This window comes from Neoarius graeffei, chromosome 5 (genome assembly GCF_027579695.1).
Source record: "Neoarius graeffei isolate fNeoGra1 chromosome 5, fNeoGra1.pri, whole genome shotgun sequence".
Lineage (NCBI taxonomy): Eukaryota > Metazoa > Chordata > Actinopteri > Siluriformes > Ariidae > Neoarius > Neoarius graeffei.
The window spans coordinates 26,772,792-26,800,645 of record NC_083573.1 but is presented as its reverse complement, the minus strand read 5'-3'; the positions used below and the strand labels follow the sequence as shown (position 1 = coordinate 26,800,645).

Genomic DNA, 27,854 nt, shown 5'->3' with positions numbered 1-27,854 from the left:
AGCGGGTGCGCGACCAGTGCCATCATGGCTGCAGGAATGGACGGCTGCTTGCTTGCGCTGGGTTACCTCTACCTCCCCCCCTTACCCCCCCGATCGCCCCCTCCCCCCCTCAAGTCCCGAGTTTCATGTTGTAAAGTGTACTTGTGTTATTTTGTGCTTATGTGCTGAGGTGTTTTTTTTAATGTTCCCACACTGTACTCCTCACAGGAGCATAGTGTGGGGGTTGCTTTTTTCTCCTCCCCTCTCCTCATGTTACTTTGTATTTTTTTCTTTTCATCCCTGTCTTCCTGTCCTGTCTACTCCCCCTCTGTCAATTGTGTGTATGTGTGTATGTAAGGACAGGTTGATGGTCAATTTCGCTGGTACTTGTGACTAGTGACAATAAAGGGTTCATTCATTCATTAGTACTAGTAGTAGTAGTAGTAGTAGTAGTAACAATAATGGAAATTACTAGTAGTAGTGAGTAGTACTAGTAGTAGTACTAGTAGTATAAGGTGACCAGATTTCTGAGAAGAAAACTGGGGACATTTTCGGTTCAGCGGTGAAAATATAATTAAAACATCTAATGTTTTCATCTTTGTAATGGGGGGGTGGCATTGCTGGTTTTCATGTATTTCGATCATTTATTGCATAAAAAGTGGGATTTTCCTCACTGAGAGCACTGTAGGCTGATTCTGCAACTGCTTTAGGTTAACATGAATTAAAGACAATATGAAAATCTCTGGAATGGGTACATAGTTTACAACCCCGATTCCAAAAAAGTTGGGACAAAGTACAAATTGTAAATAAAAATGGAATGCAATAATTTACAAATCTCAAAAACTGATATTGTATTCACAATAGAACATAGACAACATATCAAATGTCGAAAGTGAGACATTTTGAAATTTCATGCCAAATATTGACTCATTTGAAATTTCATGACAGCAACACATCTCAAAAAAGTTGGGACAGGGGCAATAAGAGGCTGGAAAAGTTAAAGGTACAAAAAAGGAACAGTCGGAGGACCAAATTGCAACTCATTAGGTCAATTGGCAATAGGTCATTAAGGCCCTGTCCACACGGCAACGGATTCAGGCTACGTTTACATTAGACCGTATCTCTCGTTTTCTTCGCGGATGCACTGTCCGTTTACATTAAACCACCTGGAAAAGCCGGGAAACGGGAATCCGCCAGCGTCCACGTATTCAATCTAGATCGTATCTGGTCCGGTGCTGTGTAAACATTGAGATACGCGAATACGCTGTGCTGAGCTCTAGCTGGCGTCCTCATTGGACAACGTCACTGTGACATCCACCTTCCTGATTCACTGGCGTTGGTCATGTGACGCGACTGCTGAAAAACGGCGCAGACTTCCGCCTTGTATCACCTTTCATTAAAGAGTATAAAAGTATGAAAATACTGCAAATACTGATGCAAATACTGCCCATTGTGTAGTTATGATTGTCTTTAGGCTTGCCATCCTTCCACTTGCAAGCAGGAAGTGATATGCGCTGGGATCACACACACAGCGGCTCAGTCCCGAATCGTGGCTTGTGCACTTCACTCGCGCGCTGTGTGAGCTGCGCAGGGCCAGAGTGCGCACCCTCCAGAGGGCACTCGCTGTTCAGGGTGGAGTGATTTGGAGCGCAGGATGCCTGCGGAGCCGAGCGTATCCGTGTATTGGTGTTGCTGTGTGCACGGCTAACGGTTTTAGTGTAAACGCGAATTGTTTTAAGAACGTTAATCTGATGATCCGCTGATTCGACGGAATGTAAACGTAGCCTCAGGTGACTCCGATACAATTGCTTATCATTTAGGCCTGGCGTCCACACGGCACCGGCGTTTTGGGTGCCCAAAACGCAATCTTTTTGAGAACAGGTTCCAGAGTGGAAAGATCTGGCAACGTTGGCGTTGTGAAGTCGTCTGGATGAGTAGAACGGATTTGTTTACGATGACGTCACAACCACATGACTGTGAGTGCTTCACGCCGGGTAGAAGTGTAACGAACTCGATGCGAGTTGTCAACAAATCCTATAACTTGGTTCATGAAACGCGCTTACAAAATATTTTCACTGTGAATATTTATTGTGTAATGGTGCAAAGTGAGAGAGAGAGAGACTCTGCCCTTAGGGCAGAGTCAATCCCGCCAGCAAAAATAGGGGAAAAAAAAGGAGCGATCTCACCTCTTCAGATGTGGGTTTAAGTCCTACAATACATTCCTCAAAAAGGGCGTAGAAGAAATTAATCCATCAACGTGTATCATTCAATTTATTCCGGATCATTAAAGACACCGCCTTCCGCGTAGTATCATACGTCATCCTCGTCGCCATATTGGATAGGTCAAAGCGGAGAATAAAGATTCATGTGCTGCGTTTAACTGTACCAACAGGTTTACCATCCAAACGAGATCATATGGGATTACCTTTCACAGGTGAGAAACAACAAATTAATCCATCAACGTGTATCATTCAATTTATTCCGGACCATTAAAGACGCCGCCTTCCGCGTAGAATCATGTCATCCTCGCCGCCATTTTGGAGAGGTCAAAGCGGAGAATAAAGATTAGCTGCGTTTAACTGTACCAACAGGTCTCATCTCATTATCTCTAGCCGCTTTATCCTTCTACAGGGTCGCAGGCAAGCTGGAGCCTATCCCAGCTGACTATGGGCGAAAGGCGGGGTACACCCTGGACAAGTCGCCAGGTCATCACAGGGCTGACACATAGACACAGACAACCATTCACACTCACATTCACACCTACGGTCAATTTAGAGTCACCAGTTAACCTAACCTGCATGTCTTTGGACTGTGGGGGAAACCGGAGCACCCGGAGGAAACCCACGCGGACACGGGGAGAACATGCAAACTCCGCACAGAAAGGCCCTCACCGGCCACGGGGCTCGAACCCGGACCTTCTTGGTGTGAGGCGACGGCGCTAACCACTACACCACCGTGCCGCCCTGTACCAACAGGTTTGCCGTCCAAACGAGATCACATGGGATTACCTTTCACAGGTGAGACTGGAAAAATACTTTTCATTGTATTTGGTCATTATAATGTAATTTTACAAACAGATTTTCCTGACTTTGTGGCTAATATGAAGTCTCGCGCATAATAGTTTATGCGTATGCGTCCTAACTTCTTCTATTGTTCTGGTGTCTCCGAAGGGACCGTCTTACAGCGCCCCTAGAGGTGTGGCATGTGTATTGCATCGTTTTCAGCAAGCGTTGCGTTGCCATATGGACCTGATATTTTACTGATTGTTGCCCATTTGGACGCGATATATTTTTAAATAACATCTCGTTGCCGTTGTCGTGTGGATGTAGCCTAACATGACTGGGTATAAAAAGAGCATCTTGGAGTGGCAGCGGCTCTCAGAAGTAAAGATGGGAAGAGGATCACCAATCCCCCTAATTCTGTGTCGACAAATAGTGGAGCAATATCAGAAAGGAGTTTGACAGTGTAAAATTGCAAAGAGTTTGAACATATCATCATCTACAGTGCACAATATCATCAAAAGATTCAGAGAATCTGGAAGAATCTCTGTGCGTAAGGGTCAAGGCTGGAAAACCATACTGGGTGCCCGTGATCTTCGGGCCCTTAGACGGCACTGCATCACATACAGGCATGCTTCTGTATTGGAAATCACAAAATGGGCTCAGAAATATTTCCAGAGAACATTATCTGTGAACACAATTTACCGTGCCATCCGCCGTTGCCAGCTAAATCTCTATAGTTCAAAGAAGAAGCCGTATCTAAACATGATCCAGAAGCGCAGACGTCTTCTCTGGGCCAAGGCTCATTCAAAATGGACTGTGGCAAAGTGGAAAACTGTTCTGTGGTCAGACGGATCAAAATTTGAAGTTCTTTATGGAAATCAGGGACGACATGTCATTCGGACTAAAGAGGAGAAGGACGACCCAAGTTGTTATCAGTGCTCAGTTCAGAAGCCTGCATCTCTGATGGTATGGGCTTGCATTACTGCGTATGGCATGGGCAGCTTACACATCTGGAAAGACACCATCAATGCTGAAAGGAATATCCAGGTTCTAGAGCAACATATGCTCCCATCCAGACGAAGTCTCTTTCAGGGAAGACCTTGCATTTTCCAACATGACAATGCCAAACCACATACTGCATCAATTACAGCATCATGGCTGCGTAGAAGAAGGGTCCGGGTACTGAACTGGCCAGCCTGCAGTCCAGATCTTTCACCCATAGAAAACGCTTGGTGCATCATAAAACGGAAGATACGACAAAAAAGACCTAAGACAGTTGAGCAACTAGAATCCTACATTCGACAAGAATGGGTTAACATTCCTATCCCTAAACTTGAGCAACTTGTCTCCTCAGTCCCCAGACGTTTACAGACTGTTGTAAAGAGAAAAGGGGATGTCTCACAGTGGTAAACATGGCCTTGTCTCAATTTTTTTGAGATGTGTTGTTGTCATGAAATTTAAAATCACCTAATTTTTCTCTTTAAATGATAAATTTTCTCAGTTTAAACATTTGATATGTCATCTATATTCTATTCTGAATAAAATATGGAATTTTGAAACTTCCACATCATTGCATTCCGTTTTTATTTACAATTTGTACTTTGTCCCAACTTTTTTGGAATCGGGGTTGTAGATTTATAGACTCTTAAATTGTAGGCTAGCTGAAATAGATGTTTTAGACCCATGAAAGTAAATATATTAAATTAATTACCATATATGCCACTAGTAATGGACAATGTATTTAAATATATACAAAACACACAGCACCCTGTAAATAAACAGTTTACTTCAATCCAAGCAATTTCAAGGTAAGGTAACATATTATTATTATTATTATTATTATTATTGGGTGGCATGGTGATGTAGTGGTTGGCACTGTCACCTCACAGCAAGAAGATTCTAGGTTTGAGCCCAGTGGCTGACAGAGGCCTTTCTGTGTGGAGTTTACATGTTCTCCCTGTGTCTGCATAGGTTTTCTCTGGGTGCTCCGGTTTCCCCTACAGTCCAAAAGCATGCAGTTAGGCTAACTGGTGGCTCTAAATTGACCATAGGTGTGAATGTGAGTGTGAATGGTTGTTTGTCTCTACTGTATGTATCAGCCATGTGATGACCTGCCAACTTGTCCAGGGTGTACCCCACCTATCCTAGTCAGCTGGGATAGGCTCCAGCTTGTCTGTGACCCTGCACAAGATAAGTAGTTATGGATAATGGATGGATGGAATTATCCATCTATCCATCCATTATCTGTAGCTGCTTATCCTGTTCTACAGGGTCGCAGGCAACCTGGAGCCTATCCCAGCTGACTATGGGTGAGAGGCGGGGTACACCCTGGACAAGTCACCAGGTCATCGCAGGGATGGAATTATTATCTCATCTCATTTTCTCTAGCCGCTTTATCCTGTTCTACAGGGTCGCGGGCAACCTGGAGCCTATCCCAGCTGACTATGGGTGAGAGGTGGGGTACACTCTGGACAAGTCACCAGGTCATCGCAGGGATGGAATTATTCATCTCATCTCATTATCTCTAGCCGCTTTATCCTGTTCTACAGGGTCGCGGGCAACCTGGAGCCTATCCCAGCTGACTATGGGCGAGAGGTGGGGTACACTCTGGACAAGTCACCAGGTCATCGCAGGGATGGAATTATTCATCTCATCTCATTATCTCTAGCCGCTTTATCCTTCTACAGGGTCGCAGGCAAGCTGGAGCCTATCCCAGCTGACTATGGGCGAGAGGCGGGGTACACCCTGGACAAGTCGCCAGGTCATCACAGGGCTGACACATAGACACAGACAACCATTCACACTCACATTCACACCTATGGTCAATTTAGAGTCACCAGTTAACCTAACCTGCATGTCTTTGGACTGTGGGGGAAACCGGAGCACCCGGAGGAAACCCACACGGACACAGGGAGAACATGCAAACTCCGCACAGAAAGGCCCTCGCCGGCCACGGGGCTCGAACCCGGACCTCCTTGCTGTGAGGCAACGGTGCTAACCACTACACCACTGTGCCGCCCTGGATGGAATTATTATTATTATTATTTTTGAGGCTACAAATGATTCCCAATCTCCCATAGCCTAAACTGTAGCCATAGCTGAATTGACGACCTAGCCTAAATGAGTAGCCTTAATCAAAATGTGTAGTCCGCTACACATCACAACAAATTATAGAAATTACTGACACTTTGGTAACATTACCATAAGCCTACAGCTTTACATAGCCAGCTACTCTGTGGGATAACACACCAATTTGTGTGTAAGTTAGCTTCTGCTGTTGAACTGTTACAATTTTACCTCAGCTGGATTTCTGTTCCAGCAATGCTACATCTAGCAACAACTTCAGCTGACTGATTGGCGCTGCACTGAGCTTTCTCCTGCTAGCACTGGCCACAGTAGACTATGGTCTGTTAGGTCAACCGCTACATCTCAATACAGTGTGACAAGCAATGTTATGTCATATACAACATTGCAAAATTTAGCTTACACATTTAAAGGCTCAATAAAATAGATGACAAACAATGTCACTTCGGCCTAAAAGAAAAGACTATGGTTCACCTGTCCAGGAGTGGATGAAACGATCTGTCAAAGCTGAATGAATGACTTTAGTTTAGGCAAAGATTCTAGCGCTCTGCTAAAAAGTTGTTCCTCAGCTCCACCAATCAAAATACTGGAAAGGTTATTGCCAGAGGTGCTCGAGAACATCTCTGCTATTAGCCTGAGCCCATCTTAACGTGATCCACAAAACAATACGTGAGGCATCTGCTGAAATCTGGTAGATGTTTCGGTCTGGGTTTTTTTTTTGTTTGTTTGTTGTTTTTTTGGGGGTGGTGGGGGTGGTGGTTTGTCAGTTATGGTTAAAATGGGGACATTTCCGGGGACAGGCCACCAAAAACAGGGACTGTCCCTGGAAGTAATATTAGGACTGCACAGAGGATTGTGGGAACTAAGTTACCAAATCTGGACATAGCTAGCCGTTTACGTAAGAGGGCTTATCAAGGACTCAACACACCCAGGTCATAAACCGTTTGTCCCCCTCCCATCAGGCAAAAGATACAAGACCATCAGAACACACACAAATAGACTGAGGAACAGCTTCTTCCCCAGAGTTGTAGCCTCCATTACATCCCCCCCACCCACCCGCACACACCCACACACACATGCACATCCTTGACTTTTCATACAAAATGTAGTCATGCATGCATGACTCTCTTTGTTTTTCCACTACTTTAAGTGTTCTTTTAGCTATGCCATATCTTTGTGCTGTATGGGGTTGTGGTCACAACAGTACGTGACCATGGCACGTTATGATTTTTTAGAATTCCGTCCATGATTCGGAAAAAGGGTGAGGAAACTCTTGAGGCTTAGTGCGGAGAGGAGACGAGGGGATCAGGACACTTCGTCCAATGACCATTTCATCCAATAGTTAAGTCCAAAGCCTTTTTCATACGCACTATCAATTATTTTGTATTTCAGGTATTCTGGTGTTCGCGAACGAAAGCCCCGCGAGAGTGAATTTTACAGGCACCTCCCTTTAAGCCTCCCCCTTCGGAAGAGCGTGGTCTCGGGTTGGTAGGGCTGCGCCTCGGCCCGGGATTCGTGAACGAAGCCCTCGTGAGAGCACTGCTCGGTGTCTAAAGATCCAGCTGGAAACATAGACATGCAAGTGAGCAGCCTGCAATGACAAGGGAGTTAACTCATCCTAGGGTCAGCAAGTGGCCCGGGCCGACGTAGTTACCCCACTTAGTATTGTCGAAGCCCCCGTACTATGGTACTCATTTGCTTTACAAAATATGTTTTGCTTTGGTAAAATGCCATTGAGAATTCCTCCTTTTTTCAAACAAACAAATACCTGAAATATAAAATAATTGATAGTGCGTATGAAAAAGACGAAATGTCTTAACCATTGGACGAAATTACCTGTATTCATACTTGATGGTCGGTAGATGCGTCTTATCTTCAGAAAAGTCTGACTTTTTTAAATAATATGGGTCAAAACCACATATCTATCTTCGCTTGATTGTTCAAATCATGGTAATACTGAGAAAATTCAGCACAGTTTACAGACACGCTTTCAGCGGCTGCCATCCTAGTTGCTTTGTATATACACCATCATGGCGGACACTCATGACGTAGCACAATTTGATCACGTGGTTACAAGTCATCTATACACCCCCAAGTTGCTGCTAACACACTGATCACTTTATATGCAGGACTGTAAATACAATTATTACAATCTGTGCAATATCTGCTTACAGTACACTTTATTTTACTGACTTGATCACTTTGCACACAGGAAGATACATACACTTAGCACAATTGTACAATATCTGCCTACACTGCAATTCCCCCGCTTGTATTTTACATATATATATATATATATATATATATATATATATATAAAATCTCATTATCTCTAGCCGCTTTATCCTGTTCTACAGGGTCGCAGGCAAGCTGGAGTCTATCCCAGCTGAGTACGGGCGAAAGGCGGGGTACAACCCTGGACAAGTCGCCAGGTCATCACAGGGCTGACACATAGACACAGACAACCATTCACACTCACATTCACACCTACGGTCAATTTAGAGTCACCAGTTAACCTAACCTGCATGTCTTTGGACTGTGGGGGAAACCGGAGCACCCGGAGGAAACCCACGCGGACACGGGGAGAACATGCAAACTCCGCACAGAAAGGCCCTCGCCACAACGGGGCTCGAACCCGGACCTTCTTGCTGTGAGGTGACAGCGCTAACCACTACACCACCGTGCCACCCTTTTATATACATATACATACACACACACACATATATATATTACTGCTGCTGTTTTCTCTGAGTGCTACCAAATTAAATTTCGTTGTATAACTACAATGACAATTAAGTATTATCTTATCTTATTGAGTAGTAACAGTAGTAGTCTCATAAGAATTATGACTACTACTACTACGGGAAAGTAATTTTGAAAACGTAGCCCCTCCCATTAGCCAGAAGTGTTTCCGAGTGAGCCCTAAAACACACCCACCCTCCCCGCGCAGTCGTACAGTCCGTCACCATGGCAATGATGTCACTCGCGCGGCTTGGTGTTTTAATCATCGACTTTGTGATTATTCTCAATTTACTGTTTCCTTACTCAGTCTAAAATATCCACAACAGGTGTGTGTCGTGTTGTGGCCATTCACAGAGTATCCCAGTGCGGTTTTAGTTCACCGAATATCACGGTGAGCGTTTTAACGGTGAGTATCAGTAACACCTCGGCCAAGCGCGCGCCTTCCTCCGGGGAATGTTCCTGATAAAAATTAGCTATGAATGAGATGAAATCACCGGAGGGACTGAAACCTACAGCGGCCTGGTGGCCAGGTAGAGTCCTCAGTCGGGGTTAGCGTGAGTAATGACGAGCTGGTGACAGATAAATGAGTACATCCGCATCAGTAACAGGCAAATAAAAGGGACATAAAAGCAGAGCATAGCGTGTACTCACACTAATGCGCACGAGCGCGTCCATTACAGACGTGAAAGTCTGCAGTTCAGGGTCTGCCATGATTTCTGGATGAGCCAAGGTGCAGGAAATTACTCCACCGCAGGGTTTAATGCTACACACAGAGCATCAGGAGTGATGCTGGCCTTCACCTGGAGATGCCATGACACATAAACATGCAGCCTGTTACACATAATAATGAACTAATTCACCAATCGTGCAGTCCCATTTCATTCTCTCCATTTTAAAATGGTTGCATATATAAATGGTCTTAATGATCTCTCTATAATAAAAAAAAAATGAGAGAAAAGATCTAAAACACGTCCACGACGGATGATGAAATGAGTTCACTCACTGTGGAGCATGCGTGCTGGGGGACAGACTATAGGCTGGGGTGCTGTTGTTTTCTGTATGAGCCCAAAATATAGCGATAAATTTAAAGAAAATACAATTTACCTATCTTCAGAAATAGATCTAAAAAAAATCCCAAGGAAAAAAAAAACCTGTAACATATATTCTGGTTCTATATCGCCCCGATCTGTTCATCACACTGTCGGGATTTTATTCACACAATTATCCAATGAGATCAACAGTAAACTTGTGTAGTTCACAGTCCTGACCACCAGGTGGAGGGAGACGCCTGGCAACAACACTAAACAGTCACTGAGTCACATGGACCATCACAAGGGAAATGAGCAGTGCCACATGACCATGACTAATAATAATAATAATAATAATAATAATAATAATACAGGTGTGAAAGTGTCATTTAAAAGATTACATTGTGATTTGCAAGACTATATCTCCTAAATTACTTAACCTTATTAAAAAAAGTCATTAGTGCATGTATGGCTATATATTTTAATCACAAACTATTGCACTATTTATTGTATTTATTTATAATATTATGTAATTCGATTATCACCGTTATTTTTCATTCTTTTTTGCATTATCTGTCATTTTACAAATTGATATACATCAGTAGACAACACCTGATGTGGACAAATGTGCAAAATAAATAAAATACTATTTGTGATGATAATAACAATAGTAATGATAATAACAACAGTACTGATAACAACAGCAAAGATAATAACAACAGTAATGACAACGATAACAGTAATAATAACAACAAAAACAACAGTAATGATAATAACCACAAGAGTAATGATAGCAACAAGAACACCAGTAATTATAACAACAGCAACTGCAATAATGATAACAACAATAAGAACAACAATACTAATAATAACAGCTGTAATGATAAGAACAGAAACTATAGTAATGATAATAACAACAATAATGACAGTAACAACAGTAATTATAACAATTATAATAACAGTAACGATTGCAGCAGCAGTAATGATAGCAGTAATGATAATAACAACAAAAATGATGATAAGAACTGTAATGATAACAACAACAGTAATGATAACAACAAGAACAACAACAGTAAAATGCAGACAGGAATTTCACAAGTGTATGAGTGATGAATAAAGTTGTTGTTGTTGTTGTTCTTAATGATAACAGTAATGATAATAACAACAATTATAACAGCAATCATGTTAACAACAACTGTAACAACAACAGGAAGTAGAATTTATATATCTGTCTGTTTTATCTATGAAGGAAGAAGAATCTATGTATCTATCTGTTTTACAGTTTTAATAAAATCCGCCCTGCCTTGACTGATTCTCCTGTTGAGCAATAGTAGTCCACTAGGTGGCGATTTTCACGGCTCATTTGCAGTCTGCAGCCGTTCCTAAAGAGGAAGAAGAAGAAAGGGGCGTTCATTCTGGTTAACTCCCCAATACACTCTTACTTCCGAATTAAGTACACTACCTAGGGGATAAACAACAATAGCATTTATAGTGACCTCTATGTACACTGTGGAATGATTTGGGACTCGGCCTTCACGGTGACGGCGTGTGACGTCACTCTGCCGCTGAAGAAGCTCGCCCAAGTGTTGAAGCATCCAAGGAGCATTTGGTTTATCCACCTTAAACAGTCCTGAATATTCGGAATAAAACGATGGGTATGTGTTTATTAATTTGGGTAATCAAAAGCGAGATCAGGTGATACAGGGTTTAAAATATTCATGAAGATAAGTCAGCCACTACAGAAGACTAAGGTGAACAGCAATGCTGTTGTTTCTGTGCCTTTGAAGATATAATTAAATGCGAAATGAAGTGCAGATGTATGTGTGGAGGTTGTTATAATGTACTCTATCATTGCTGGGTCAGTGAAGACTAACCAGTCTTGGGTTGCATTCAACACCAAACTTGGCGTGTTTCTGATTGATACAAGTCTGTAGGAATACATTTTTTTTAAGAATTGTGTTCACTTTGGAAACGCAAATCACGTCTAGTTGAAAAGAAAAAAAATAGCAATGATTTTGTGTGTGTGATAAAGAAGCACAGCTTAGTGGAGACTGCTGTTCTTGTTTCTAGTCGGAACCTATTGAGGGACGGACACTGACGTGGCCTCGTACAAGCGCTGTGTCCTAAATGTTTCCGCCTACAAACGACACGCGGTGTTTGGTTGTTTTACCAGCTAGGGTTCACTGTTTAGCCACTAACGGTCCCCCCGCCCCGCCCCAGTGGACTGGTGACAAGGTCATGGGTGTCGAAGGAACAAACTAGTGAAAACAGAAGGGTGCTATCATTAACTTTTATCAGTAGTTTGTGTTACAGTAGCACTTCTGTGAGATTGGACCATATGGACTGGCCATCATGCCCCATGTGAATCAGTGAGCCTTAGACACCCATGACCCTGTCGCCGGTTCACTGGTTGTCCTTCTTTGGACCACTTTTGGTCGGTACTAACCACTGCATACTGGGAACATCCCAGATGATGTGCCATTTTGGAGATGCTCAGACCCAGTCATCTAGCCATCACAATTTGGCCCTTGTTAAAAGTCACTCAGATCTTTCCTTGGCCCATTTTTCCTGCTTCCAACACATCAACTTCAAGAACTGACTGATCGCTTGCTGCTGAACATATCCCACCCCTTGACAGGTGCCACTGTAATGAGATGATCAAGAAATCATCTGTTGGTTCGGTGGGGGGGGTGCTCACAAATCAATATAAGATCATGACAATGTACTAAATTCTAGGCAGCGACTGAATTGCATAATGGCAGTGAAACATGTAAATCTGTGTTCCGCAAGTCAGACATTTTGTTACTTTTTGAAAAGCTTATTGGAATATGATTTTTCATGTTATAATAACCTGGTCCATGTCACAGAAGACGTGCCATTTTGGAGTGCTGACTTGCAGTCAGTCCATGACAAATTATATAAGGAACTGATACATAACAAAAAGACTCTTGTTGCAGTAATAGTTTAGCATGAGGGTTCTTTTATAGTATAAACTGATCTACTGATTAGTGCTTGCTGTAAACTCTCTCTCAGCGGTGAATACAGGGACATCTCTGGTGTTGTCCAGTCTGCTGTCCGTGTTGGTCTTCGCTGGCATGCAGATGTTCAGCAGGCAGCTGGCTTCCTCTGAGTGGCTCACTATCCTGGGAGGTTTCCTGGGCTCCTTGCTCTTCGTCTGCTCCCTCACTGTATCCTAACGCAGCTACTGATCTCCGGATCGTACAGTGTTTGTCATTGAAATATCATCGCATTGTACCAGATATGGCACTTGTATCATAGGAAGCTTGGGAGAATGCCAGAGAGCTACTGTGTTTTGGGATCTTAAACAACAGTCTTTATCCTTTTAGTCTGTGCTGGAATCGTGATTCTGCTTTACTGGTAGTCACTTGGGATGAAAAAATGCATTAATTCGTTTTTAAAATGTCTTTTTATCAACACTTCACTGATTAGTCTCTAAGAATTCATTGAAAATTCTAAGTTGTTGGAGTCTCTCAAGAACTTCCAAGGATGCCTTTATAGTGAGGGAGGAAGTGCTGAGACCAGTGCTCATGTAATGCGTGTAGATATTTTTGTTAAAGGAATATGTTTAGTTATGGTTTAGTATAACTTGCTGGTATTTTCAAGTAGTAACATTTAATTAAAAGATGATGTCTGAGTCTGTTTCTCCTTAACCCTAATTCTCAGGCCTTTAACAATCTGGAGAATCTTGTCTTTGGTAAAGGTTTCCAGGTGAAGATCTTTCCAGAGAGTGAGTGTGCAAACCACTGCTTTTATTCCTCAACAGCCACACCATGATTGTTACATGCCTTATTAGCATACAGGTTTAATCACAGTATTAGTGATAATATGGAATGAATAACAAACCCTCTCTCACTCTAGTTTTCTTGTGCCTGTGCCTGTCCCTGTTTGCGTCTGGTTTGGTGCATCGTGTGTGTGTCACCACATGGTGAGTGACAATACATATGCTAAATACAGTAGCTAGATGGACATGTAGAAATGATGTGTACTTTTGTTTTAGTGTTTTAACACTCATTTTCTAAAATGTAGTCAGTCATATTTAATCTGAGAAATCTTAGTGCATCTTGCTTACATTTTAGTCCACAAAACCAACATATCTAATTAGAGGTCTATTTTTAATACATACAGTACTATGCAAAAGTTTTCGGCATATGTAAAGAAATGCTGTAGACCCAAAAATAATGAAATGAAATGTTTCAGCATTTAAAAAAATACTATAAACAGCAGTAAGCCATAATAAATGAAACAAAGTCAGTATTTGGTGTGAGATGACCCTTTGCTTTAAAAAAAATAGTAGTCTCAGGTACAATTAGTGCAGTTTTATAAGGAAATGAGCTGTAGGTTTTACTGAGCATCTTGCAGAACCAGACACAATTCTTCTGGACACTTTGTCACACTTCTTAATTTTGCACCAAGACCCTGTAGCCTTCATTATGTTTTTGTTTTTTTGTTTTTGTTTTTTTTTTAATCCGAAAAGTGGTCTCTTATACAGTGGTGCTTGAAAGTTTGTGAACCCTTTAGAATTTTCTATATTTCTGTATAAATATGACCTAAAACATCAGATTTTCACACAAGTCCTAAAAGTAGATAAAGAGAACCCAGTTAAACAAATGAGACAAAAATATTGAACTTAATTTATTGAGGAAAATGATCCAATATTACATATCTGTGAGTGGCAAAAGTATGTGAAACTCTAGGATTAGCAGTTAATTTGAAGGTGAAATTAGAGTCAGGTGTTTTCAATCAATGGGATGACAATCAGGTGTGAGTGGGCACCCTGTTTTATTTAAAGAACAGGGATCTATCAAAGCCTGATCTTCACAACACATGTTTGTGGAAGTGTATCATGGCACGAACAAAGGAGATTTCTGAGGACCTCAGAAAAAGCATTGTTGATGCTCATCAGGCTGGAAAATGTTACAAAACCATCTCTAAAGAGTTTGGACTCCACCAATCCACAGTCAGACAGATTGTGTACAAATGGAGGCAATTCAAGACCATTGTTACCCTCCCCAGGAGTGGTCGACCAACAAAGATCACTCCAAGAGCAAGGCGTGTAATAGTTGGCAAGGTCACAAAGGACCCCAGGGTAACTTCTAAGCAACTGAAGGCCTCTCTCACATTGGCTAATGTTAATGTTCATGAGTCCACCATCAGGATAACATTGAACAACAATGGTGTGTCTGACAGGGTTGCAAGGAGAAAGCCACTGCTCTCCAAAAAGAACATTGCTGCTCATCTGCAGTTTGCTAAAGATCATGTGGACAAGCCAGAAGGCTATTGGAAAAACGTTTTGTGGATGGATGAGACCAAAATAGAACTTTTTGGTTTAAATGAGAAGCGTTATGTTTGGAGAAAGGAAAACACTGCATTCCAGCATAAGAACCTTATCCCGTCTGTGAAACATGGTGGTGGTAGTATCATGGTTTGGGCCTGTTTTGCTGCATCTGGGCCAGGACAGCTTGCCATCATTGATGGAGCAATGAATTCTGAACTATACCAGCGAATTCTAAAGGAAAATGTCAGGACATCTGTCCATGAACTGAATCTCAAGAGAAGGTGGGTCATGCTGCAAGACAACAACCCTAAGCACACAAGTCGTTCTACCAAAGAATGGTTAAAGAAGCATAAAGTTAATGTTTTTGAATGGCCAAGTCAAAGTCCTGACCTTAATCCAATCGAAATGTTGTGGAAGGACCTGAAGCGAGCAGTTCATGTGAGGAAACCCACCAACATCCCAGAGTTGAAGCTGTTCTGTATGGAGGAATGGGCTAAAATTCCTCCAAGCCGGTGTGCAGGACTGATCAACAGTTACCAGAAACGTTTAGTTGCAGTTATTGCTGCACAAGAGGGTCACACCAGATACTGAAAGCAAAGGTTCACATACTTTTGCCACTCACAGATATGTAATATTGGATTATTTCCCTCAATAAATAAATGACCAAGTATAATATTTTTGTCTCATTTGTTTAACTGGGTTCTCTTTATCTACTTTTAGGGCTTGTGTGAAAATCTGATGATGTTTTAGGTCATATTTTTGCAGAAATATAGAAAATTCTAAAGGGTTCACAAACTTTCAAGCACCACTGTATAATATGCTAGTCAGATATAAAACATTTTTTCTGTAGCATTTAATTTTGTGCTTGAAAACGAACATTTGGATCTCTAAAATGTTTTTGTATTGACTTGATAATGTAGAAGTAATAAAATAGAAATCTATAACAAAGTTTGTATGGAAAAAGAAATGGGGGGGCCCTAAGATGTAGGTGCAATAGGCTTATCAAATCAGTCTCATGTAACAAGGGATCAGTCTCATAAATTCATTAATCCAAGTGTCTAATAGTTTATAACTGAACTGTTAAACTCACTGGAATAACTTGTTGCTGAGCAATTCTAGCGTTATGGACGTGACACTTGAACTCAAAATGGCAACAAATGACCGAGTGCATGTTTTATTGTCTCCCAGTATTTAAACAGGTGTTGCATATTTTAAGGCTGTACCATACTGGAGAAGTGATAGAACAAGAACAATTCCCATAGTACATCTAGGGCATGCCAGAAAATGCCAATAAAAGATGCGTTATGGATGTGACAGAAAAAGTATCACTTTTCTTGGGTGACTGTACATTTTTATCAAACTCTGTGAAATTGTAAACCTAATGTCGAAATGGAGATATCCATTTGATAGAGGGGTCCAAGGTGAATATTAAAAAATCTTTGTTTAAAATATTTTGTATTTCATGCAGAGTTTCGGAAGGAAAAGTCAGCGTTATGGATGTGACGAAATTCCGTTATGGATGTGACGCGTCTGAAATAGACATGGCATATGTTTAGAAAATCAGCAATTTAACCACCATAACCCTTTGAAAAACTCTCTAAATATCAGCTAAAACTATCAAAGTTCTTAAATAATATTTAGGATGGCTATTGTTTTGCTGTTTTGTGGATTTTAGCATACATTTCTGTGGCTTGTGGCAATAATATAGAATTGTACATGATCAAAGTTATTCGTGTCATTAGCTAAAGTAGTGAAGGCGAAGGGAACAATTCTTGCGACAAATTGGTTCAACTTATTCACATCTGTAAAATACAGGCCTAGGTGATATCTCTGGGAGTGGTTTTGATGTATTACATGTTGCTTTATTTTTGCATGGTGAGGTTGACATTTACATGGAATTGCCCTGCTATAGTTTGAGTATTGTAGCTCTAATGTAATACATTTACTCTAGATCTAGAACATTCACATAACAACCAAATGGGCGAAGGCAATTGGAATACTTTTCTTGGCAGAGGTTGGCATTCAGTGGGTGTTGTAGCAATAAAGAGGACACGGTTTATTCCAAAGATAACATTTATTAAAATAGCTGACATGAATTAGCAAACTAATACTGATCAGATATAGCAATAATAGCAGCCAAGGAATAATTCAATATAAATGGTGATACAATGTATACAAATAAGAATCAGTAGTGTATATTATAATTAAGGCACTAATGGTGATCAGAAGTAATAAACTATATGCCAGTGTTACAGTGTAGGGGCGAGTGGATGTTAAAATGTGATGGGGAAAGTGTGTGTGTGTGTGTGTGTGTGTGTGTGTGTGTGTGTGTATGGAATGCGCATGCCAGGCCACACCTAGAGGGGGGTGGTCAACGGAGGGAGTTAAAAAAGAGAGAGGGAGCATGCACGATCTAACTAAATACAGATCATAAACAAAGTAAATCAAACATCACACGGTCTGAGACCGACTTTCATGTGAATCAAAATGTGTACATTTAAACCATAAATGAATTCAAATGAACAACAATCTTCACATTAACTAGTCACAACTAAGACTAACAATTGCCCAGATGCTAGCCTTACTTGAGATCGCTCTTGTTAGCGATTGAAAGTGTGCCTTCCGTATCCGAAGACAGCGCGGGGCGCAGATCTTGGGAGAAAACAGTAGTTTCTTTCACTTTTAGCTCGTCAGCTGAAGAGCTTCGGTGTCCCATCCGTAGGTCGCGTTAAACGACAATTGTCCGTCATTGACGGATTTTTTTTAGCTATGACGGAAAAATCTGAAGGCCATCGGTCATTTTGACGGATGTTTACCGTTACCATTACCAGTAACAATAATAGCCTAATAATAAAACATAATGAAACACACAATTGAAATGATTGGCAAGTTGTGGCAGAGTTTTCTTACAAACAGTATACATAATCTTCACTGCCGTCACTTTCAATCTGAGCCGACGTTGCGGCAGTCTTGATGTTCAGTGCATAGGCTACTCATGTATACATTGTAGCCACTGCACAAGGCTGTTCCCCCCCATCGCGCTCCTGACCGCGCTCTGACTTTTCTAACCACTAGCACAGTGAGATGTATTAATGTTTCCCTTCTCTGCAGAAGACACGTCATTTTTGCTATTAAAAAAAGATGCATTGGGTTGTTTGTGTCGTTTCCCTGCCTGTACGTCTTAATGCAATAGCGCTCATTTAGGCTAGTTGTTTTTTTGTTTTTAAAATGAAACAAATGTCGATTTATTGTATTCTTCCCCAGCAAGCTTAGGAAGCTTAGGAACATTACTGCTCGAATATCTGCTAAACTATCATTTTAATGAGAGCACGGGTAGACAAACTAACATTTAAACATAACTTCGTTTTATTTAAGACCTTCCGTGTCAGGTTCCAGGCTCCGCCGAGCCGAGGCTCTTGCCGGCTTCTGATCACTTCCCTGGGAGAAATGTTTCCCGACTTCAGAACTTTGGCTGAAGTGGCGCTGGTTATTCCAGTCTCCAGTGTTGCAGCAGAGCGCGGGTTCAGCCTTCAGAATAAAATTAAAACGTCAATGAGAAGTCGTCTGTCCGAGGCAAAGACCCAAAATTTACACTGTGTTCCAAATTATTATGCAACAAGTGTTTAAGAGTGGTAAGGTAAGATATTTTTTGTTTGTCAGTTAAACTCATGAATGGTAATGTGTATCAGGGCTCTGTATATCACTGAAACCAATTGAAGACACCTGTGCTAATTAGTTTGGCAGGTGAGTCCAGTTAAAGGGGAAACTACTAAAGAAGGTTGTCCCACATTATTAAGCAGGCTACCATTTTCAACCAAAATGGGCAAGAAAAAGGACCTGTCGGCTGCTGAAAAGCAACAAATAGTTGAATGTTTGGGTCAAGGCATGGCAACAATCAAAATTGCCAAGAGACTTCATTGCGATCATCGCACTATCAAGAAGTATGTAGCTGATTCAGAGCACACACGTGTGCGTGCTGATAATGGAAAATCCAGGACTCTTTCCTACAGGCAAATACGTTGGATCAAAAGAGCAGCTGTAAAAATGCCCTGTCATAGCAGCAGACAAGTTTTTGAAGCTGCTGGTGCCTCCAACGTGCCCCGAACAACAAGATGCAGGGTCCTACAGGGGTTTGCAGCGGTGCGTAAGCCATCGTTTCGACCTCCCCTATCCATTGGACACAAGCAGAAACGGCTCCAGTGGGCCAGGCAATACATGAAGACTGACTTCAAAACTGTTCTGTTCACCGATGAATGTCGTGCAACCCTCGATGGTCCAGATGGATGGAGTGGTGGATGGTTGGTTGACAGCCACCCCATGCAAACAAGGCTACAGCGCCAACAAGGAGGTGGTGGAGTGATGTTTTGGGCTGGAATCATGGGGAGAGAGATTGTCGGCCCTTTTAGGATCCCTGACGGTGTGAAGATGACATCCATAACGTATGTGGAGTTCCTCAAAGAACACTTCCTGCCATGGTTCAAAAGGAAGAATCGTGCTTTTCGAAACAAGATCATTTTCATGCATGACAATGCACCATGTCATGCTGCAAAGAATACATCTGCATCTCTGGCTGCAATGGGCATCAAAGGAGACAAACTTATGGTGTGGCCCCCATCCTCCCCTGACCTCAACCCTATTGAGAACCTTTGGCGCATCATCAAGAGAAGTGTTTATGATGGTGGGAGGCAGTTCACATCTCAACAACAGCTCTGGGAGGCTATTCTGTCCTCATGCAAGGCAGTTCCAGCAGATACTATCCAAAAACTGACAAATTCAATGGATGGAAGACTTGAGAAGGTCCTTTTCAACAAGGGGTCCTATGTTCAGATGTGACTTCACTTGTGATAATGTTTTGATTTAAATAGTGTTTGATTTCAGTTACATTTCAGTTAGTCATGACCTGCTAATGTTTCTAATTTCACACATGACCATTTTTTGTTCTTTATGACAATAAAATGTTTGGAAACTCAATTGTGCGTAATAATTTGGAACATGCGTTTTGGGTGCATTTGTGTTTTTTATTTCTTAAAAATTTACTGTTATCATTGGGAGGTTCGTTCAAAAACATTTGAATTGTACTCTAATGGTTGATGACTGGAAAATCATGATGACTGCCATTAATATAGATAATTTAGGAAAATCTGAGAAAATATGATTTGCATAATAATTTGGAACACAGTGTAATGACAATTGCCTCGGCAGCAGTCTCCATTGACGACTTTGATTATGCACAAGCGAGCTCCCAATTTAAATCAATGCGGGCCAGAAGGAAGGTTTGAGCTCACGCAAACAGGTCAAATTAGATTGTCACTTAAATCGTTGTAGTGGACTGTTCATATTTTAACTGCAATTGTCTTGCTACGTTGTAAAATAACCTTGTTCATATGCCCGTTAAGGCACAACAGCCGCAATGTTTTTAGCAGAGGGAAAATGGGTTCACAAGTGACCGAAAGTCAGAATCTCTGTTCATCTTTTTGCATCATAAATACATAAATAAATGATTAAATAATACAAGCTTGTTCTGTGAATTAATTTTTAAATGAAAATGAGTCCATGAAAACACAAGTTATTAAATATATAGCATTTATAGCCTATATACATTGTCATTTAAAAGCTAAAATAAAATGACAGATAATAATGGACAATGACGGAATTTTTACGACCCTGTCCGTCAAAATGACGGACAATGAAAAAGTCTAATGGAACCACTGGTCCCATCGGTCGTCCGATGATCTGGAAGGAATCTTGTTTATAGTTCGTCGACGTTGAGAAAGGGAAAAGGGATCCGGTCACCTTTTCTCTTTGAAATACTGCGTGGGCTGCAGTAACTAACCGGTTCAGTTGTTATTATTACAACTCTGCGAAGGTCAAATACATTGAACTTTGGCGAAAGGTCCGGTATCAGTAGCTCGTTCTTTGTTCTTGTCCTTCTGTAGCACCGATGCATCTGCTTCTCTCTTTCACGCATGGAATCCACTGTCAGAGAGAGAGAGAATATTTCAGTTCCACCGCTGGCTTAAAGCACTCGTGACGTCACTGTATTTGGTATCCGGTATCGTCTCTGTATCCAATACTGTTACAGGGAGTCAGAAGAATGGGCGGAGATAGAACAATCGAGTACAGGAATTGGTGTGTTCAAAACTGGTTACTATGGTTACGGGCATGGCAATCCATCCCTACAGCAGTTCTGTATTAATCACATTTAATAATCTTTTTCGTGAACTATCATCATTTTAGACAAACTCTTTTGAATATACAGTATAACAGCTATAGATGGCAATAAAATAACATGGGTGTATAAGGAATGAACGTAATCCAAATCTGAAAAATCTAAATCAATATCATAGCTAATATGTAGCCATATCTCAATATTTTAATCAAATTTAGGATGGGTTTTACAGACAGTTGTCCTGGTGATTTACACATTCATGTATGTGTTAATTTTCAGCTTTAGGGCAATGTGACCAGTTACCCATATACTTCCCATATAAACATTGCTCATATTTTTAATCATGTTTAATAACCTATATGATTTTTAATCATGTTTAATAATAACTAGGGACCTTTTGATCCAGAAGTCATAGTTCTCCAATTTTGATGCTAACAAAGATTTGCAGAGTTCATAATCTATTAGTGGGCGGCACGGTGGTGTAGTGGTTAGCGCCGTCGCCTCACAGCAAGAAGGTCCGGGTTCAAGCCCCGTGGCCGGCGAGGGCCTTTCTGTGTGGAGTTTGCATGTTCTCCCCGTGTCCGCGTGGGTTTCCTCCGGGTGCTCCGGTTTCCCCCACAGTCCAAAGACATGCAGGTTAGGTTAACTGGTGACTCTAAATTGACCGTAGGTGTGAATGTGAGTGTGAATGGTTGTCTGTGTCTATGTGTCAGCCCTGTGATGACCTGGCGACTTGTCCAGGGTGTACCCCGCCTTTCGCCCGTAGTCAGCTGGGATAGGCTCCAGCTTGCCTGCAACCCTGTAGAACAGGATAAAGTGGCTAGAGATAATGAGATGAGATAATCTATTAGTTACTAGATAAGTATAACTAATATGAGGGTACTTCAGAAAGTTCTCAACCTCACCCAGAAAATTTCACAGGAGAAAGATTGTTCTTGCATTATTTTTCAAGACGGTCTCCTTTCACTTCAATGCACTTGGTCCACCGATGTTCAAGCTTCTCTATCCCTTCACAGAAGGAGGTCACAGCTTGAGCCTCCAGATACTCCTCAGCAGCATCACATTGGAAACAGCACAAGTGGGATTTCAGTTTGGGGAACAGATAGAAGTCAGATGGTGCCAGGTCGTGTGAGTAAGGGGCATGGGGCAACAGTTCAAGGCCACATTTGGCTGCTTCTGCCACCTGTGCTGTATGGATGGGCGCATTGTCTTGGAGCAACAACACTCCAGCTTGAACTTTTCCTCTCCTTTTTTCTTTGCTTCTTTCATTTGAGGTTTTGTGGACAGTGATATAAGGCTTTACAGTATGCAGTTATGCCCCAAAATGGGAGTTGTGCCCCTTGTTTCCGGGTGAGGCCAAGAACTTTTTGAAGTACCCTCATAATAGATTAGTAATAAAATTGTGCAATGATAAATGGCAATACAAATTCATGACGATTTGAATCACAATAAAAAATAAATCAAAATTATGAGGCTGTGTATTCTTAGTTTTTCCTTGCTGTAATTGCCTTTAGCTAATTATTTAGACAGCAGAGGGTGCAATAGTGGGAATGCATGTGACTTCATCCTTGGTGGAAGTAACACAGCTCAAATAATGCAAAAACAGATCTAAAATGGGAAAGAGCTGTTGTGCGAATTAATGTACAAATAGGTTTATCAAAAAATCAGAGCACTTTTTTTACAGACTACTGAAAGTTAAAGAAAAAAGAAGCAAAATTGGAGGTATTAGAAATGTTTATTATTCTATGGTACAAGCTACTTCTGGTAAAATCATGTGCTCTGATTGGTTCCTTGGCGGGCAGTATTTTCCCGTAATGCCCATGGGCGATTACGGACTTTTTCCAAGGCTCAAATAATGCAAAAACAGATCTAAAATGGGAAAGAGCTGTTGTGCTTTCAATGTTGCAAAAAAAAAAAGATTAATTGGAAATCAAAACAGAATCAAAAATGGCCAAAAGACAAACAAGAGTCCCAGAGTTCTTCAAGAAATGAGCAACGAAGAGTGTTCAGAAACCACTAACAGAAATTCAGTTTTGAAACCGCTAGCCATTTATTCTGCATGCGTGACTCAACTACGTTACAAATATGACGTGACTGAAAGTAGTGTTGCCTCATTATAATCACCGTCTATTTTAATCTTAGAAATTAAAAAAAGCCATATAATAAACTCCTTATTAACCCCAGTTACTTGGTCTTTACGGGAAAATATCAGACCTCGGTCTTTTACTTATCTTGCCGACGGCTCAGTCCATACTGTCAAGACCTCAGTCTGATATTTTTCCATAAAGACCTCACGCTCAGTTAATAAGTTGTTCTTAAGAAAAGGCCTGTTTAAAACTTTTATGAAAAATGTTATTTATTTTCATTAATAGACTATTCTATTTTCCTCCAACCTTTACTATTATTTTACTACAACCTTTACTCCAACCAATTATTTACCTTGTAGGTAAATTATTATTGGTTATTAAGAAAATGAAAAGTTTTTTTTTTTTATTTAACAAAAGGCATATTTATGTTGATGATAAATAGGAATTAAATATTGCTTTTTTTTTTCCCAAAAAAATATCCTGGGAAAATCAAATCATGAACCCAATGTTGTGAATCAAATCAATTCGTGAATTGGGTGAATCTTTACATGCCTACCTCATAAATTGACATTTCATTGCATCTCACGTGCCACTTTTACTATGAGTTACACCTGTTGCCAACATGGTTTTTGAAATAAAACGGTTATATTCCACACACATTTAATAATTTCCTCCTCAACTTCTTTTTACAGCTTGATATTCTCGCTCTTTGCTCTGTACTACATCAACAAAGTGTCAGCAGCTCTTTACCAGGTGGCTGCTCCTGTAGCAACTCCTGCAAAAACCACTGGCAAGGGCAAAAGGAAGAACTAAATGACTGTACCTGCCCCATCGTCCCAACAACAGCAACACTGATTATTTGGGTGTTTTTTGTTTTTTTTTTTTTTTAATTTGGCCCATTCTATGATTGCTACATTCCATGGCACAAGCCATATAAATCCCCTATCAGGAGTCACACAGATTATTAATGACCCAAAATACAAATATTGTTCATGTACATATTTGTCTGTTCACACAAATACAGCCTTGTGGTACATTTGTTCATACACTGCAGTAAACTGATGTGCACTGATTCGATTGAATCTGTAAAGACTACTCAGTTTCATGTCTTACCAGTCGTAGCTATGTGAATTGGATTCTCTTTTGAAGTATTTTTGTTAAAGGATTTGCTATTAAAATACTTAAAAGCCTTAAGTAGTGGTGTGGAGTTGTTTTTCTTAATTCTGTGGCAGAATGAATGCAAGCAAATTAAAACGCTGACGTCGCAAGATCCGTTTTGTCTCTTCTTCGTAGGTAGTTTGCACAATTTTCAGGATGAAAGCATTGAAAGTTTCAAAATCGAAGTGAAATAATGGTATGGGAAGATATTAATCAAATTCTGGAAGTATCTTAAAATATCAAGTGTGGATGAGAACACTGGTAAAATGGGGCAGCTCCAAGCATTACAGCAGAGTCTTCTAAGATTGTCATATGATCATTGAGAAAAAAAAAGATTATTTTTGGAGCTGTGAATGTCTTATGGGCTGAATAGGTGCAGAGAATATCCAGCTTGTTCTCTTATACTGTCAAAAGGGAATTTTGCCCCTTAGGATAAACAAACAAAAACATTAATTTTCTTGGTCATGGCAGAAAAAAAAGAAGTAATTTTTTTTTCTGCAATCACTCCTGAGTATCATGAGATACTTGGCTCATGAGCATTTGAATAAATCAGTCTTTAGCTATGACCTGACCCTGTGTCTGACCTGCAAATAACATTTTCAAATAAATGTATTATCTCACACTTGTATGATAGGCATGTAGTTACAAATTATTAAATTACATAAAGGGCAGCATGGTGGTGCAAGGATTAATGCTGTCGCCTCACAGCAAGAAGGTTCGGGGTTCGAAACTCATAGTTGACAGGATCCTTTCTGTGTGGAGTTTGCATGTTCTCCCTGACCTGAGCAACTTTGACAAGGGCCAAATTGTGATGGCTAGATGACTGGGTCTGAGCATTTCCAAAATGGCACATCTTGTGGGGTGTTCCTGGTATGCAGTGGTTAGTGCCCACCAAAAGTGGTCCAAGGAAGGGACAACTGGTGAACCAGCAACAGGGTCATGGATGTCGAAGGCTCATTGATTCGCATAGGGCACGAAGGCTAGCTCATATGGTCCAGTCCCATAGAAGAGCTACTGTAGCACAAACTGCTTCAAAAGTTAACCCTGACACCTTTCTGTTTTAGCCAGCATTATCTTTTTTAGCAGTTTGTGCGACAGTAGCTCTTCTATGGGATTGGACCACATGGGCTCCTGAGTACTGCCTAATATATCCCAACCCTTGACAGGTGCCATTGTAATGAGAAAATCAATGTTATTCACTTCACCTGTCAGTGGTCATAATGTTATGGCTGATCAGTGCATGTTCTTGTTTTATAATTGAACATGCAATGTTATTTTCCCCAGCACTTTTCAAAACAAAGCTACACCCCTGCTGTTTTCAATTTATTATTTTTAACACTGAACTATCCTTTGTTTTTTGCTCACTGGGTTCACTTTTTCATTCACTATTTTCTCTTACAGGGTGGCACGGTGGTGTGGTGGTTAGCACTGTTGCCTCACAGCAAGAAGGTTCTGGGTTCGAGCCCAGTGGCCGATGGGGGTCTTTCTGTGTAGAGTTTGCATGTTCTCCCCGTGTCTGTGTGGGTTTCTTCCAGGTGCTCTGGTTTCCCCCACAGTCCAAAGACATACAGGTTAGGCTAATTGTGGTGGCTCTAAATTGACTGTAGGTGTGAGTGTGAATGATTGTTTGTCTCTGTGTGTCAGCCCTGCGATGATCTGGTAACTTGTCCAGGGTGTATCCCGCCTCTCGTCCATAGTCAGCTGGGGTAGGCTCCAGCTTGCCCATGACCCTGCACAGGATAAATAGTTATGGATAATGGATGGATCTTTTCTATTCTGGTCCGTATGACACTGCCATCTAGTGTACATGCTTATGGTACATGCAATTGTGATGGCAGATACCTATGCAAGAGTTTGGGCTGTAGTTGCTGCTGTCTGTGTCCTCCCTTGTGCACTGCACACAGTGATGTTTGATCATGGGCATGACTCATGATTAATCCCACCCTATCTAAAACAATCTGATTGGCTGCTGCCCTTAATATTTACCTTGCATCAGGGGTTCTCAATCTTTTCTGCTTTGAGGCCCACCTATTTATACTTGTAACGAGTTGGGGGCCATTGAAAAAGATCCCCAATTATTTTGGCTCATCTATTCTATTAGAATCTAATAATCTATTGAAAAAGTATATTAATGGGATGAAACATCACTCCCTGTTACAGATGGAAGCCCAGGAATTAAATAAGTGCAATAAAAACAAACTGTTTTTAATTGTAGGTATTGTATTTAAAACTGTATGGATGTGCCAGAAGCCAAACCATGCGTGCGGGTCATTCTCAGGCAAAAGGGATTAATGATCCAAAAATGGAGTCTGGTCCATTAACACAAGAACTTATTGCCATGTTTGTGTACAGCAAACAAGCAAGTTATTAAAACCAAGAAGTACACTCAAAAGAAGTGGCTATAGAAACTATCCAATGGGATAGATCCTTACACACTAGGAAGAAGGATTTTTCCTATAAGTTGGAAAATTATCCATCTGTTGAGTTCCCCGACATCTCGAACTACCTGGTGCTGCAGACATCATTCTACACGGAGACACAGATGAAAACCTGGAAGAGCATGGAGGCGTACAACTTTTTATATGTGGTTGGGTTAAAGATCTGGGGATCAGGACGCTACAAGGTAGACGGCAGTAGATGGATCTAAGTGCAGGAAGTGTGTTTATTAGCAGGCGTGATATTTAAGTCAAGTTTATTTTTACAGCACTTTTAACAACAGGCATTGTTGCAAAGCAGGTTTACAGAGAATTAAAGACTTTAAACATGAGCTAATTTTATCCCTAATTTATCTCCAATGAGCAAGCCTGTGGCAACGGTGGTAATGAAAAACTCCCTCAGACAACATGAGGAAGAAACCTCGAGAGGAACCAGACTAAGGGCCCGTCCACACGAGTACGTTTTTGTCGAATCTGCATAAATACTTTATCGTTTCGGCCTCGCGTCCAGACGGATCTGGCTTTTTCGAGGTGTGAAACCGGTATTTTTTGAAAACAGGTCCCAGAGTGGGAAAATCCTAAAACGCCAGAGTCGCCTGGACGGCGAATGCAGATTTTTTCAGAAACGATGACGTATAAGCCCCGCCTCTCTAACCTTTAACCTCAGCCGCCGCCGCTAGATGCGTCATAACAATAATGGCGGACTACAGGCTTGTGCTCATACTGCAGAGACGTCCAATGTGACACAAAGTAGAAGTTCCACTTCATTGTCGGTCCACACAAAAGACTCTCCTCTTCCTCTCAGAGTTGCGCTGGCCATGATCATCCTCTTCTCGTGTTATGAGCTTGTTAGTAAACAGTGTGTGACCTTTAT

General features: G+C 41.2%; 2 protein-coding genes across 2 annotated transcripts in view; one reads left to right on the top strand and one right to left on the bottom strand.

Moving 5' to 3' along the window:
* Nucleotides 1-9,688, bottom strand: part of trim46a (tripartite motif containing 46a) — a 44,280-nt gene extending 34,592 nt beyond the window's left edge. Inside the window, exon 1 of the mRNA XM_060920464.1 lies at nt 9,459-9,688. Within this exon, the coding sequence (XP_060776447.1) occupies nt 9,459-9,518 (60 nt within the window). The 5' untranslated portion in view covers nt 9,519-9,688. The remainder of the gene's footprint in view (nt 1-9,458) is intronic.
* A 1,654-nt stretch (nt 9,689-11,342) lies between these two features.
* Nucleotides 11,343-24,581, top strand: krtcap2 (keratinocyte associated protein 2). The gene is made up of 5 exons (XM_060920463.1): nt 11,343-11,490; nt 12,869-13,023; nt 13,520-13,583; nt 13,715-13,781; nt 24,080-24,581. Exons 1-5 carry the CDS (start codon nt 11,487-11,489, stop codon nt 24,198-24,200), a joined length of 411 nt encoding a protein of 136 aa, XP_060776446.1. The 5' UTR covers nt 11,343-11,486; the 3' UTR covers nt 24,201-24,581.
* The last annotated feature ends 3,273 nt before the right edge of the window (nt 24,582-27,854 follow it).

Bases quoted from the DNA above. Each gene is read 5' to 3' on its own strand.
- krtcap2 (XM_060920463.1), top strand. The intron at 13,024-13,519 runs GTATCCTAACGC...CCTAATTCTCAG, and splicing joins TCTTCGTCTGCTCCCTCACT to GCCTTTAACAATCTGGAGAA. The intron at 13,782-24,079 runs GTGAGTGACAAT...TTCTTTTTACAG, and splicing joins CGTGTGTGTGTCACCACATG to CTTGATATTCTCGCTCTTTG.